Source organism: Alligator sinensis, unplaced genomic scaffold (assembly GCF_000455745.1).
Source record: "Alligator sinensis unplaced genomic scaffold, ASM45574v1 scaffold155_1, whole genome shotgun sequence".
NCBI lineage: Eukaryota > Metazoa > Chordata > Crocodylia > Alligatoridae > Alligator > Alligator sinensis.
Window position 1 is genome coordinate 405,241 of NW_005842877.1, and position 12,732 is coordinate 417,972.

General features: G+C 52.0%; 1 protein-coding gene across 1 annotated transcript in view; it reads left to right on the forward strand.

Annotated features, from left to right (window-relative positions):
* FNBP4 (formin binding protein 4) overlaps positions 1-12,732 on the forward strand; it is a 25,806-nt gene that overhangs the window by 8,605 nt on the left and 4,469 nt on the right. Inside the window, exons 6-13 of the mRNA XM_025192009.1 lie at positions 1-104; positions 2,386-2,724; positions 3,028-3,238; positions 6,001-6,116; positions 7,383-7,487; positions 7,855-7,988; positions 8,969-9,147; positions 10,030-10,337. The exon at positions 1-104 is cut by the window's left edge and continues 17 nt beyond it. Of these exons, the coding sequence (XP_025047794.1) occupies positions 1-104; positions 2,386-2,724; positions 3,028-3,238; positions 6,001-6,116; positions 7,383-7,487; positions 7,855-7,988; positions 8,969-9,147; positions 10,030-10,337 (1,496 nt within the window). The remainder of the gene's footprint in view (positions 105-2,385; positions 2,725-3,027; positions 3,239-6,000; positions 6,117-7,382; positions 7,488-7,854; positions 7,989-8,968; positions 9,148-10,029; positions 10,338-12,732) is intronic.

Consider the following 12,732-nt stretch of genomic DNA (forward strand, 5'->3'; position numbering starts at 1 on the left):
ATGGGAGTTTCTTGGTAGCTGCAGACGTTTACCCTCAGGAAAAGGGTGCTGCTGTTGGCAGTGCTAATCGTGGGACCATCCTTCCCAAGCGAGAGGTGAAGAAGGTCAGTAGAAGCTGGTTGAAGTTAGTCATTCCTTTTGGGATTGATTGAGGACAACTCATTGAAAACCTGTTCAACTGCTATGACTGCTTACCACCTTGTGCAGTATATGGCATCCTGGCATCCAAGTGTTCAAAAAATATGTGATGCAGTGAACATAGCAGCCATGAACCAGGGAGCCCAGAGCTGTCACAAATAGCTGCTTAACTAGTGCAGTTGAAAATCCCTGGGACCTCAGTTTCTGAGATCTTCCTTTTGGGGGGAAGGCTCTATCCTGGAAGCTTGACAGTTGCAAGAAGGGTTGTTCCCTCATGCTGTAGACTCCCAGTCTGGTTTGTCCACCTGTTTCTTGCAGATGAATGTTTGCATGCATGCCAACCCTAAATACTCTGCCTGGGCATCTCTGGTTCTTGCTTTATCAGAGGTGTCTGCAGGGGGAGGAGGGAAGGGTCTTTGAACAAAAATGAAGTGTAGATTCCTTGGGGGGAGGTGGGGGGCGGGTTATACCGTCTGGGGCAGAGATGTGATCATTATATGCTGCCACATTGTCAGTATTTTCCAGGCAAACAGTTGCCTCTTCTGTTTGGGCCACACAGCTCTGTCTGTATGGGAAGTATAGGTAGAGTCTTTTTAGCATAGCAAAGACACTCCTTTATATGAATTGTCTCTTAGGTGCCTGGGAGTGATATGTGGCCTGGCTCAGCACGGAGAGGGTGTGTCTACATATGCCATTGAGGAGCAGCAATAAACTGCTTATTGCTCTGCAGTTTATTGCTCCTGGGTGCACAGTTTACCTGTGTATCTGGAGTGCAGCACATTGAGCTGAGTTGCAACAGCCTCAGCTGGTGGGGAGGTCAACTTGCCAGCCCAGAGCTGCTTTGATTGGGCTCATTGTGCTGTGGAGGGGCTGGCTGGGGCTTGAGAGTGCTTCAGCATGGGGATAGCCAGTAGGCAGCCCCTTCACTGAAGCACTCATGCCCCAGCCAGCCAGCTCAGTATCTATATGTGCACTACTGCACACAAAAAAAAAAAAAACTCCACAGCAGGGTAGGACTTGTAAATACTGCTGTGGAGTTCATTAGTTTTGCACTCCTTAATGGGGGTGCATGTGTAAATGCAGATACATTTACTGTGCAGTTAATCATTCAGCTCTGCAGTAGACATCTTGTGTAGATGTGCCCAGAGTGGGGAAGACTAGGCCAGCTTGAGAGTTCAGTTTGGAGTTGGGACCACACAATTTGTCCTGTTGGTTTGGAGTGGGATCCTCTTGTCCCATCCACAATAATGTCCAGGAGAACCTGCCTCAAATGCAGGCACAAGGAACCCTGCAGTAAGGAGATGGGGGCAAGCCTGCCCTTAATCTAAGCTTCCTCCAAGCTCCAGCTAACTGGAAACTGCCTTCATACAGGAGCACTAGGCCTTGATAATATTTAGTTGAAATTATTTCCAGAGGCTAGCAGATCATCCTTGTTAAATCTGTTTGAAATCTACCTCTAGGCTTACTGACCTGTTTGTGTCTGAGAAGTGCCCCCACCTTTACACTCTCTCTCCTTGCCCATTGTTTTGAATGCTTTTGTGCAATGCAGTGGAGGAAGTGGGGGGGGTGGGGGGTTAGTTAGGGGGTAGGATTGCCACCTTTCATACGAGTCCAGGGAGGGGCAGTGTGGAATGTTCAGGGTCATATGTACTAGGGCAGAAAACACTGATCTTTGGAAGATCAGACATGGTGTCTACACCTGGAATCCAATGCTCAGGTCTGTCACCAGCATTTGGGAAAGAAGAAAGGGGGACTTCAGACTGGTGGCAAGATGGGTTAGAAAGACCTCAACATTATCCCTTTTATCTAGATAACCTAACCTGGACAATTCCTATTGAGCAGGGTAAAAGTGTGGGAATGGACTTTCCTCCACCCCATCTTTGGTGGAAGGCTAGAGGATGTTTTCTCATGGGCCAGTCACTCTCAAGTGCCACTACAGTGTTCTTGTACCTTACTCTGAATGATCTTGTGCTGACTGGTGCCAGAGTTAAGGTACTTGACTGAGTGAACTCCTGCTATGGCAGTTTGTATGAACGCTGCTAATCCCTTGTTGAAAAATAAGCCTGTGTTTTGGGGATCTCCCCAAGATAAATCTTCCCCAAGGTAAATGTCTCATTCCTTCCCCTGCCGCCATCAGCTTGGGCTGTGACCGACTGCTCTGGTTCTATCAGAGTACACTTTGGGCACTCTGATCATAGCAGTCCTTTGAATGGAAGAGAACCCATGACTCATCTGTGTATCCTGTAGGAGGTGAATGAAGGTGTCCAAGCCCTTTCCAACAGTGAAGAGGAGAAGAAGGGAGTGGCAGCATCTCTGCTGGCTCCACTCTTGCCTGATGTTGTGAAGGAGGAAGAGGAGCGGTGGAGGAGGAAAGTGATCTGTAAAGAGGAGGTAGAACCAACTCCAGAAGAGGACACGACAGCCCAGGGAGCAACAGTTGCTGCTGAAGAGCAGGAACCTTCCAGGGGTCCTCTGGAAGACCCATCACAGGAGGATTTGTGCAGTGTAGTGCAATCAGGCGAGAGTGGTGAGGAGGAGGAGGAGCAGGACACGCTTGAGTTGGAGATGGTGCTGGAGAGGAAGAAGGTGAGTGAGGGCCACTTTCCTGGTGGGAGCAAAACCATGGTTGGAGGGAGGCCCATAGCTCTTAGGGTAACCCATTAAGCAGAAACAATGTAGGAGAAAAGATAGAAGGTTGAGAAACAGTCCTGTCTTGTTCCTTCTCTGTCTGTGCCTGGACCCAAGTTGATTCTTGCTGCCCTTGAGGTGGGGAGTAGGTGTTACTGCCCTATGCGCTCAGGAGGTGGGAGTCAGCTTCTTGTCCAACATCACTTTTCTGTGGCTGCAGCTCCAGCTCCCCTGACGTGCTGTACACTGTCCTTGTTTCAGGCAGAGTTACGAGCCTTGGAGGAGGGAGACGGCAGTGTTTCAGGCTCCAGCCCACTCTCTGACGGAAGCCAGTGTGCATCTCAGGATGTGATGCGCCGGCAGGCCTCCAAGCGAGGCAAATGGAAACTTTTTGTGGGAGCAGGCAGCCCAGAGTCAACCAGCCGGGGCTCAAGCAAGACTGGCCGAGAGAGTCCTGAAACTGGGGAAGCAGGTAACTTAACTACTTTTAGCCACGACTTCCATTCCAACTTACTGACAAAGTACTGTATTTGGCAAGAGTGAAGCACTCATGCAGAGCAGTGGAAGAGTTTGGAGGTGCAGGGCCCCAGGCTTGTCAAGATGCGTGCAGTTTGAAGGATACTTGCTCCATGGGTGGTGTGTGATAAGTCCTTTTCTTGCGTCAGTTGTTGCAATGAAAGAGCAGTCATCAAGGGCTGTGCTGGAGTCAACACCCCTGTGCTGGGGAGAAAGGGTTATGAGGCACTGGGGTTGTGTGATATGAGCCCTTTAATCTTACCTTGAAATAGTGTTGATGGACATTGATGAAAGAAATATCCAGAGCTAGGTCAGTACTTGATAAGTCAGTCATCAAACTGTGCTCCCTCAGCCAGCTGATACAGCCCCTTTGTAGGGGAACAATCCTTCAAGACAGCCAGTAGTTGGTCAAAGACTGCCAGTAGTTGGTGCTGTTCTATTGTTTCATAGTGCTTAGGGCCGGAAGGGACCTAAACAGATCATCAGGTCTGACCCCCTGCCCTGGGCAGGAACGGTTGCTGTGGTCATATCACCCCAGCCTAATATCTGTCCAGCCTCCTCTTGAAGACCCCCAAGGTAGGAGAGAGTACCACCTCCCTTGGGAGCCCATTCCAGAGCCTGGCAGCTCTGACTGTAGAGTAGTGGCGTCTGATGTCCAGCCTGAACCTTCTCTCTAACAATTTGTGGCCATTATTCCTAGTAACCCCAGGTGGTGCCCAGGGGAACAGAACCTCCCCACAGTTCTCGCTGGTTCTCCCTGGTGAGTGTGTAAAAGACCACCAGATCCCCTCTCAGGCTTCTCTTGTGGAGAATGAATAGGTTCAGGCCCTTTAGCGCTTCCTCATAGGGCCTGCCCCGGTGCCCCTTGACTGTACGAGTGGCCCTCCTCTGGACCTTCTCAATGCTAGCCACATCCCTCTCGAAGTGCGGCACCCAGAACTGGACGCAGTACTCCAAATGCGGCCTGACCAATGCCGCATATAGGGGGAGAATCACCTCCCTGGACCTGCTTGTGATAAATCTGTAGATGTATGACAAGGTGCGGTTAGCCTTACTGACCGTTTCCTCGCATTGGATGCTCATGTTCATCCTGGAGTCAACAATGACTCCAGGATCCCTTTCTGCCACTGTGTTGACAAAGCCTATAGGGTGTTTCCCAGCCTATAGGGGTGTCGCTGGTTCCTTCTCCCTAGATGCAGTACCTTGCACTTGTCTGCATTGAACTCCATCCTATTCTCATCTGCCCACCTCTGCATCTTGTCTAGATCTAGCTGGATTCTGTCCCTTCCCTCCAGCGTGCCCACCTTGCCCCACAACTTGGTGTCGTCCGCGAATTTAGACAGCGTGCTTTCCACGCCCACATCCAGATCACTGATGAAGATGTTAAACAGCACAGGCCCCAGGACCGAGCCCTGGGGGACTCCACTGCCCACATCCCTCCAAGTTGAAAACAACCCATACACCACTACTCTCCAGGTGTGACCATCTAGCCAGTTTGCCACCCATCTGACTGTAGACATCAATGCCGCAGTCCTGCACTGTGCTTCAGAAAAATCACTGCCCGCTAGGCTGCACCAGGAATCTTTGGCTGGCCTCATGCAGAATCTTCTGCTGGATTGATCCTACCCCTAGACTGAAATCTGATCCATGCCAAGCCGAAGAACAGTAAAACCATAGCCAGCCTGAAGAGCAGTGGTGATGAGCCCCCATTTGCCACAGACCTGTAGCCCTGAGTGGGGTTGGGGTACTTTCTCTATCCCTGCTGGGTGAATCCTTTGCATTGGTGACAGCAGATGCAGGGCCCACAGAGAAAAGTAGGATGCAAAATATCTTGATGCCAGGATAGCAGGGTACAGTCAACACAGAGCTTACTGCTGTGATGGCAAAGTAATGGCAGTGAGAACAGGCCTCTAACAGTACCCTCTCATGGACACGACTCTAGGCTATAGCTTCCCTCCCCCTCCCCTTCCCTTTACGGGTATGGGAGATCACAGGTGATACTGTTGCAGCAACACCTGCCTGAGCCAGCAGTTTCATTTGGGGCTGCTCCCCCCTCAAAGCAATGGACTCAGGTAGCGTTGCCCCTACCTAGGACAGCTCCCCATTCCAAATGATGGCTTTGCCAGAGGACTGTCAGTCAACCTCCTACTTTGAGCAGGGGTTGAACTAGATGACCTCCTGAGGTCCCTTCCAACCCTAATTTTCTATGATTCTAAGTCTGTTTTGTGTTGCTAGCATTCTTGCTCTTGTAAGTTCATCAGTGTTGGATCTTTGATAGCAACCTCCCTTTCCCACTTGTGAACCACTAGCATTGAATGGGTATTGGCAAAATAGATCCCCTGTAAGCAAACTTTTGTTTTAAAAATCAGATGGAAAGGAAAGAATCTGACCAAAAAGAAATCTTCCAGATGGGTTCCAAACATTTAAAATATGAAAAATTGGGGTGGGGGGAACCTTGTTTTTGAAACACGCGCATCTTTCTGGAAATGCACACATCCTTTACTCATAATAGAAGCAAAAAAAGGCCCAGGTCTTTGGATCCATGACAGGATCTGTCCTAACCCAAGCACACTGTCGGGGGGGGGGGGGGGGGGGGGGGGGGCACTACAGTACTGTGGGCAGAGTCGCAAATGGGGGGGGGCAGTGAGTGGGGACTGGACAGTGATGTGGGAGCAAGTAGAAAGGTTTGGGGTTTTTTTTTGTTTTGTTTTACTTCAGCAGTGAGTGCAGAAGCAGTTGAGGAGAATTCAGACAAAGAAATAGAGACAGAGGAGCTTCAGGACAAAGTGAAAGTGCAAGGAGCGCCGAAAGTAGAAGAGGAGCAGGACCTGAAGGTAAAGGAAGAGAAGGGGAATGCTGGCACTGGCAAGAGTGGAGCAATACATTTCCTCTGAAGTGGCGCTTGGAAGCTTTCGCTCCTGGTTCTTAGTCGTGTTCCTTGGTGATTTTTGGAGTGGGAGGGCTGGGCTGGATGGCCTGGGCTGGTTTTGCCTGATATGAATGCCGTTCATATTTTAATTTCTTCTTGCGTGATGATGACCACCACTGCCACCACCTGCCCCGCCCCCAACCACCCCGAGCATAGCCCCGGCCCAGCTCCCCTGCTGAGAAGAGGTTGGCATAGCCCCTAGCCCTGAGCCTGCATCAGGCAGCCCACCCCTGCCCCATACACAAATCCGGGGGGGGGGCACATGCCCCTGTGCCTCCTCCAGGGGTGCACGCAGCGTTGGGGAGCGGCCCGGCCCCCCTGCCCCCCCCGACAAGCTGCCCATGGCTTCATCCCACTCACTTGGGTCACATTCACTGCCCTGGCTAGACAATGCCTGCCCCTGCCCCACTCCCTCACCATGGGGGCCTCATTTCTACCCCCCTGGCCACCACAAACTTACTGGCAGGAGGCTGCTCTCCAAACAGCTGTGCTGCATTCCTGTAAATTCGCTATTGGATTGGTATCGGCCAACATAGCTGGCTAATAATTGGCCATTGCTATTGGCCAAGAGAAACTTTGTTGGTGCACACTTAGTTGGAAGGGACCTCAGGAGGTCATCTAGTTCAACTGCCTGTTCAAAGTGGGGGAAGCCCCAACTATATTATCCCAGCCAAAGTTTTGTCTAGTGGGGGTCTTAAAAACCTCCAAGGATGGAGATTCCACAACCTTTCTGAGTAACCTATTCCAGGACTTTACTATCCTCCTAGTGAGAGAGTTTCTCCTAACAGCTAACCTAAACTTCCCTTAAGCTTGCACATGTATAATCAAGTGTCCAGCTCTAGTGTGCATGAAGAGGGGAGGGGGAGGGCAGTTCTGGTTTGCCTGTACCTGTATGGTACAACCCGTAGAAACTAAAGATGGAAAAGACCTTTTTGACCTCCCAGTCTATAGTGCACCTAGTGCAGGCTGGCTAAAGGGGGCCCTGCTTCAAGGAGTGCTGGAATCAAGAGCTCTGGTCAGCCACTCATTAGTTCCTGCTGGCCTCTGCACAGCCTGCTCTTCTAACCCAAAGTGCAGGTGCTGTTTTTGGGAGTTGCCTCAAGTGCTGGGAACAGCAGGGCCTGTGGCTGTCTGGAGGGAGATGCTGACTTTCTTTATTATCTCTTGGCAGTTTCAGATTGGAGAGCTGGCAAACACCCTGACTAGTAAGCTGGAGTTCCTGGGTATCAACAGACAATCCATCTCCAACTTTCATGTGCTCCTGTTGCAGACTGAGGTAATAGAATGTTCTGTCCCCTCCAAGGTCAATGCTGTGTGCAAGGGAATTAGACACCCCTCCATTACCTGAATGCTTGTGTTTCCCTGGGAGCTGAGTGGCAGGGGACAGTCTTGTGTGATGAACACACATTGAACTGAGCTGTTTCTCCACCCCAGACTCTCTAGGTGGAGAAAGCATCCAGTATCTTTACTTTTAGAGCTGCCAAGGCTTGCTGATCTGCACCTCCTTCCTTTTGCCACCAGAAGTGCTGTGCTCTGCTGGCATCCCCCTTGGCATAGTAGCCCCAGACTTAGAAAAACTTCTCTTTTTGTACCCTCTCTTGCTGTCAAAATGGTAATTGATTGTCTGCTTGTTGGCCCCCTAGACCCGCATCGCAGACTGGCGAGAAGGCGCCCTCCATGGCAACTACCTCAAACGCAAATTGCAAGATGCAGCTGAACAGCTAAAACAATATGAAATAAACGCCACACCTAAAGGCTGGTCCTGCCACTGGGACAGGTACGCACTCTTCTACCTTTTTCATCTTTCAACTTTGACATCTCAGACATGATTTGTGACCTTCAACACCTGACGACGTGGCGTCATCTATCTTGGAGACTGGGAGCAGCTGCAGTTAGCGATGCCAGGCGGGCAGGGAACCTCCTGCACTTACAGAGTTTGGGCCAGCCACCAAATTGGAGACCTAAAAAGCAAATGCTAAAAAAGTGTTTGAAATGAATTTGGTTCAGTGATTGGACAGAGCTGGTTTTCACTCTCCCGAGGGTAAATGCGCTGAGGAAGGCGGGCTTGGGGGGTCGCGCATGCGAGAGCTCTGTGCACTTTGCAGGATATCTGGAACTCCACCCCCCCCGGCTTACAGCACCGACAATAAAGGAGAGCCCCTGCTCATGGATGGAATGAAGAACAAGATTACTGTCTCCTGCTGTCAGGTCAGACCCAAACATTTCTTTTTCTATTTGGCTTTTCTTGATTTATTTTTTCTTTATTTGAAATCTTTGCTCTTTTGTTTTTCAGCTCCCAGATCCACTCGCTCTCTCTAGCATTCACTGTATGTTTGACACAAAGAGTATAATAAGTGTGGCCTCTGCAGACTTGATGGGGGGCAGCTGCCTTGTCTAAACCCAGCTGCTCCCCATTTTCTGTTCTGGAGGGCCACTTAAACTGAGGCAATTACTAAAAGTCCCAATGCTAGTGAAAGCTGGACCCCCACTGAACATGGGTCTGCTTTCCTGGCCCTCCTTTTGGAGTGGAAGGCTCAGGGTGATACTCACAGAGCCAACAGCACAAACAGCTTTGAGCGAGTCAGCTGGGACCCTTCTCCTTCATGCTCAAAGTCGTTTGTTGCCTTTGTGAATAGCAGCTCTGCTGACAGCGGGGCTTCCCTGTGAGAGCACACAGCTATCGCAGGAGAGGCCCACATTGATGTGTCTCTGCTGGGGGAGAGAGTGTAAAGCCTTGTTTTCTTTCTTGTGATTTAGGGACCATAGGCGCTATTTCTATGTTAATGAGCACACGGGAGAGTCCCAGTGGGAGTTCCCAGATGGAGAGGACGACGAGGAGGGGCAGCAATCTCTGGAGAGCAAAGCTGAAGCTCCTCCTAAACAAGCTTCAAAAGAGAAATTGGAGGCTGGGGCAGACTCAGCGGACAGCTCCACAGGTACTGGAGGACCTATGGGAGACCTCACAGAGAGGCAGGCAGCATGGATTTGTGGGAGGGAGTGAGAGTATGGGGACTTGAGAAGTGAGAAGTTCCTAGGCTCACTTTTTTGCTTTGACATAGATTCCCTACCTTGGACCAAGTCATCTTGGCCTCTCAGTGCCCAGGTGTAATTGGGTGAGCGAGGCTATGTTTGTCAGATCACAAGATGCTTGGAGATCTGTAGTGATAGGAGCTAAGTAAATGCTTCTGAGAGAGAGGAAGGGAATGAACATTTGTCTGCAGGCAATCCATGATGACGCCAAAACCCCACCACACATTTGGTAGAGAAGGGTACATGAATAACTGGTGCATCCCAATACGAGGGGACACCATTTGTAGGCGGCAGCGGGGACTGCCCGCAGACGCTGGTAGTGAGTGGTGAACAGTGACCGCCCACAGACAGAAGGGGTGGCGAGCGGTGAGCAGCAACTGCCTGCAGAAGCCGGCATCCCCCCCACGCGAGCCGCCTATGAAAGGGTAGCAGAGCTGTGGACGAGGGGCTAAGCCAGAAATGAGGCCCTATTCCCAGGCCCTGGGGGTGAAGACAAACAAACTCCACCCCACTGCTGTCTAGTTACCCAAGATACCCAGTACTCAGGTGTGGAAATGGTGGTGCATTGACATCCCCCAGTCCCATGTCAAAACCGCTGGTGGGGCCCTATACTCAGGCTTTGAGCAAAAGCGGCAAGCATCTCTGCCACACTCCTCCCCTCTAGAAGGACTAAGCTGCCTCCCAGGGGAGGAGGCCATAGTGTAGCTAAGCAGAGGAAAACAGCTGAGGTGAGAGAAGAGGAGTTGCAGGCCAAGATTGTCAAGGACATCTCTGTGTATCTTCTTCAGGCTCTCTCTGTAAGGAATCCTTCTCTGGCCAAGTTCCTTCTACATCTCTCATGCCACTTACTCCATTTTGGACTCTGCTTCAGTCTTCTGTCCCTGTGCTCCAACCCCCTTTGCCTCTGGAAGTTCCACCACCTCCACCACCTCCTCCAGAGTCGCCACCACCCCCACCTCCGCCACCTCCTGGTGAAGATGGAGAGATCCAGGAGGTAGAGATGGAAGATGAAGAAGGGGAGGAGCCACCAGCCCCAGGAACTGAGGAAGATGGTCCTCTGAAACCTCTTCTTCGCCCAGCTATCCCAAGCAGTCAGGTAAGGTGGTGAGAGCAGCCACTGTCTGCAGCCAGGAGGGAGCTTGGCAGTTCTGTTGCTTTTGAGTCCTGCACATTCTCAATGGGCACTGCTTTGTGACCTGCAGTGGAGGCACTTTATATCCTGTCAACTGGAGCCTGAGCCCAGTGGGGAAAGGTCTGCTCCCTAGAGACCACAGCCAGAACACTGCCTTTCTCAGTATGGGGACCTGGGGACAGGCCTGTGGCTTGAGTGCTGCATGCACTTCTCACAAGCTTGAGAAAAGGCTCCTTCCAAGGTGGCGTTACAGAAGCAGACCCCTAGAGTGAAGAGTCAGAGCAGATTAGAGAGGGATGGGGAGCTAAGGTATCCATATTAGTTCTGAAGATCAGGCAGGGCTTGCAACTCTGCTGGGGTGAGGGATTGGTTTGTCATCTGGCACAGGAGTAGCACCCTACAAGAGTAAAAGAAGGGAAACAGCCTCCATCACTGTATTGGTCTTGCAAGCTGGTGAGGTTCTGTTTCCAGAGCTGCAAGAGCCCGGAGAGCTTTGTTCTCTCTGGGAAGGCTTCCTGTAGAGGTGCACCAATACATCGGTTCCATATCGGATCAGCACTAATATAAGGAAAGTTGATAGGAGTTAGAGATTTTTTGGGCTGATACCAGTAGCTGATTTTTAACGAGGCATATTGGCTGATACCAATCTAATTGCCAATATGCAGCCAGGCAGCTTAGAGAGCAGCATCTGGCTGGTAAGTGTTGTGGGGGAAGGGGCGTGGGTGTGGGCAGATAGAGGACCCCACAGTGAGGGAGGGAGGGAGTGGGACTGGAGTAGGCACTGCACACCTGGGGCAAGGCGGAGCATGGGACAGAGCTGGAAGCGGCTCACCTGGGAGGAAGTGGGGGGGCAGTTCCCACCACTATGTGCACCCTGGGAGGGCATGGGGGGGCCATGTGCCCCACAGATCTGCACAGGGTGAGGGCAGGCTGCTGGTGTGGGTTGGGGCCAGGGCTGCGCCAGGTTCTTCCTGGGGGTAGGGGCTGGGCCAGGCTGTGCTCAGGATGACAGTGCTGGGTAGGGAGCTACGGTGGGGGGAGGGCTGCAGACAACTCAACTCAAAATTTGCTGTGGCCCCCCAGCTCCCCTCCCAGCGCTGCTGCCGCCTGCTCCACCTGCAGGAAAGAGCCCAATACAGCCCTGGCCCCAGCCCACAGCAGCAGCCTGTCCTCACCCCGTGCACAGATCCAGGGGGCATATGCCCCCCATGCCTCCTGCAGTGTGTGTAGCAGCAGGAGCCGCCCCCTTCCCCCCCTCCCCCCATGTGTACCCGTGAGTGAGTAGACCCAGATAAGCCACTCATGGCTCCATCTGGCCCCCCAGCCCCACCCCTTCCTCACCGCGGGGTCCTCAATCTGCCCCTTCCCTCACAATAGACTTACCACCTGGACTCTGCTCTCCAAGTTGCCCAGCCAGTCACATATTGAGAATTGGATTGATTTTGGTAGATATGGCTCATTAAAATTCAGCGATCTGTATTGGCCCAAAAAATCTGTCAATGCACCCCCAGCTTCCTGAAGGTTACCCTGAGAGAGTTCCTCACCCAGCGTGATAGTAGAGTTGTGCTGTGTAGGAACAGAAGATACCTCCAGGGACACAGTCTGGGCCCCTGCTATCTCAGGCAATGGGGCTATGGAATCTTTCTTAATTGATTTCCTGAGGAAGCAGTTGATTGAATGCAAGTGCGAATATGTGAAAGGGCAGGATGGTAGTCCTGCACTGGTGCTGCCTTCACTTTGATCTGTGAGAGTTGATGGGCTGTGCTGCACTTTAGCTTTTCATAGTGATCTTGTAGATTGGGGTGGGCAAAATATGGCTCACGGACCGTCATTTTATCCGGCCCGCGGGGCCCCTAAAAAATTTAGAAAATTAATATTTCTCTGCCCTTGGTTCCTTTTAAAAAAACAAAACAAAAAACAGGAGCCAAGAGCAGTAGAACCCAGGGGAAGCCCAGCAGGCTCCCACAACAACAGGGCCTGCCTGGCCCCAGCCCTCCAGAAAGAAGTCCCACGAGGGGCTTCTGGCCTGGGACTGTATGGCTGGCCCGTGCTGGAACCACATGTAAGGGGGGGGGGGGGCCCTCACTTGCCCCGTGGCTGGCATCCTGCTTGCAACCTGTGTGGTGCTGCCTATGCCTGCTCAGGACAGCCCTGTGTGGGCTGCGAGCGGCTGCAGCAGGGAGCACCGGCCATGTGGTGGGCGAGGGGCTGCTTTTCCCCGCGCTCAGCACCAGCTTCTTCCCTGCTGGCAAGAAGGGGGTCAGGGCTGTGCACTGCCCCCTGACTGTACCATGGAGCTGGGGGGCACTGGGAGTGAGCAGGTGCAGGAGCCAGCGGGAGCACAGGGGCCGCACTGGGG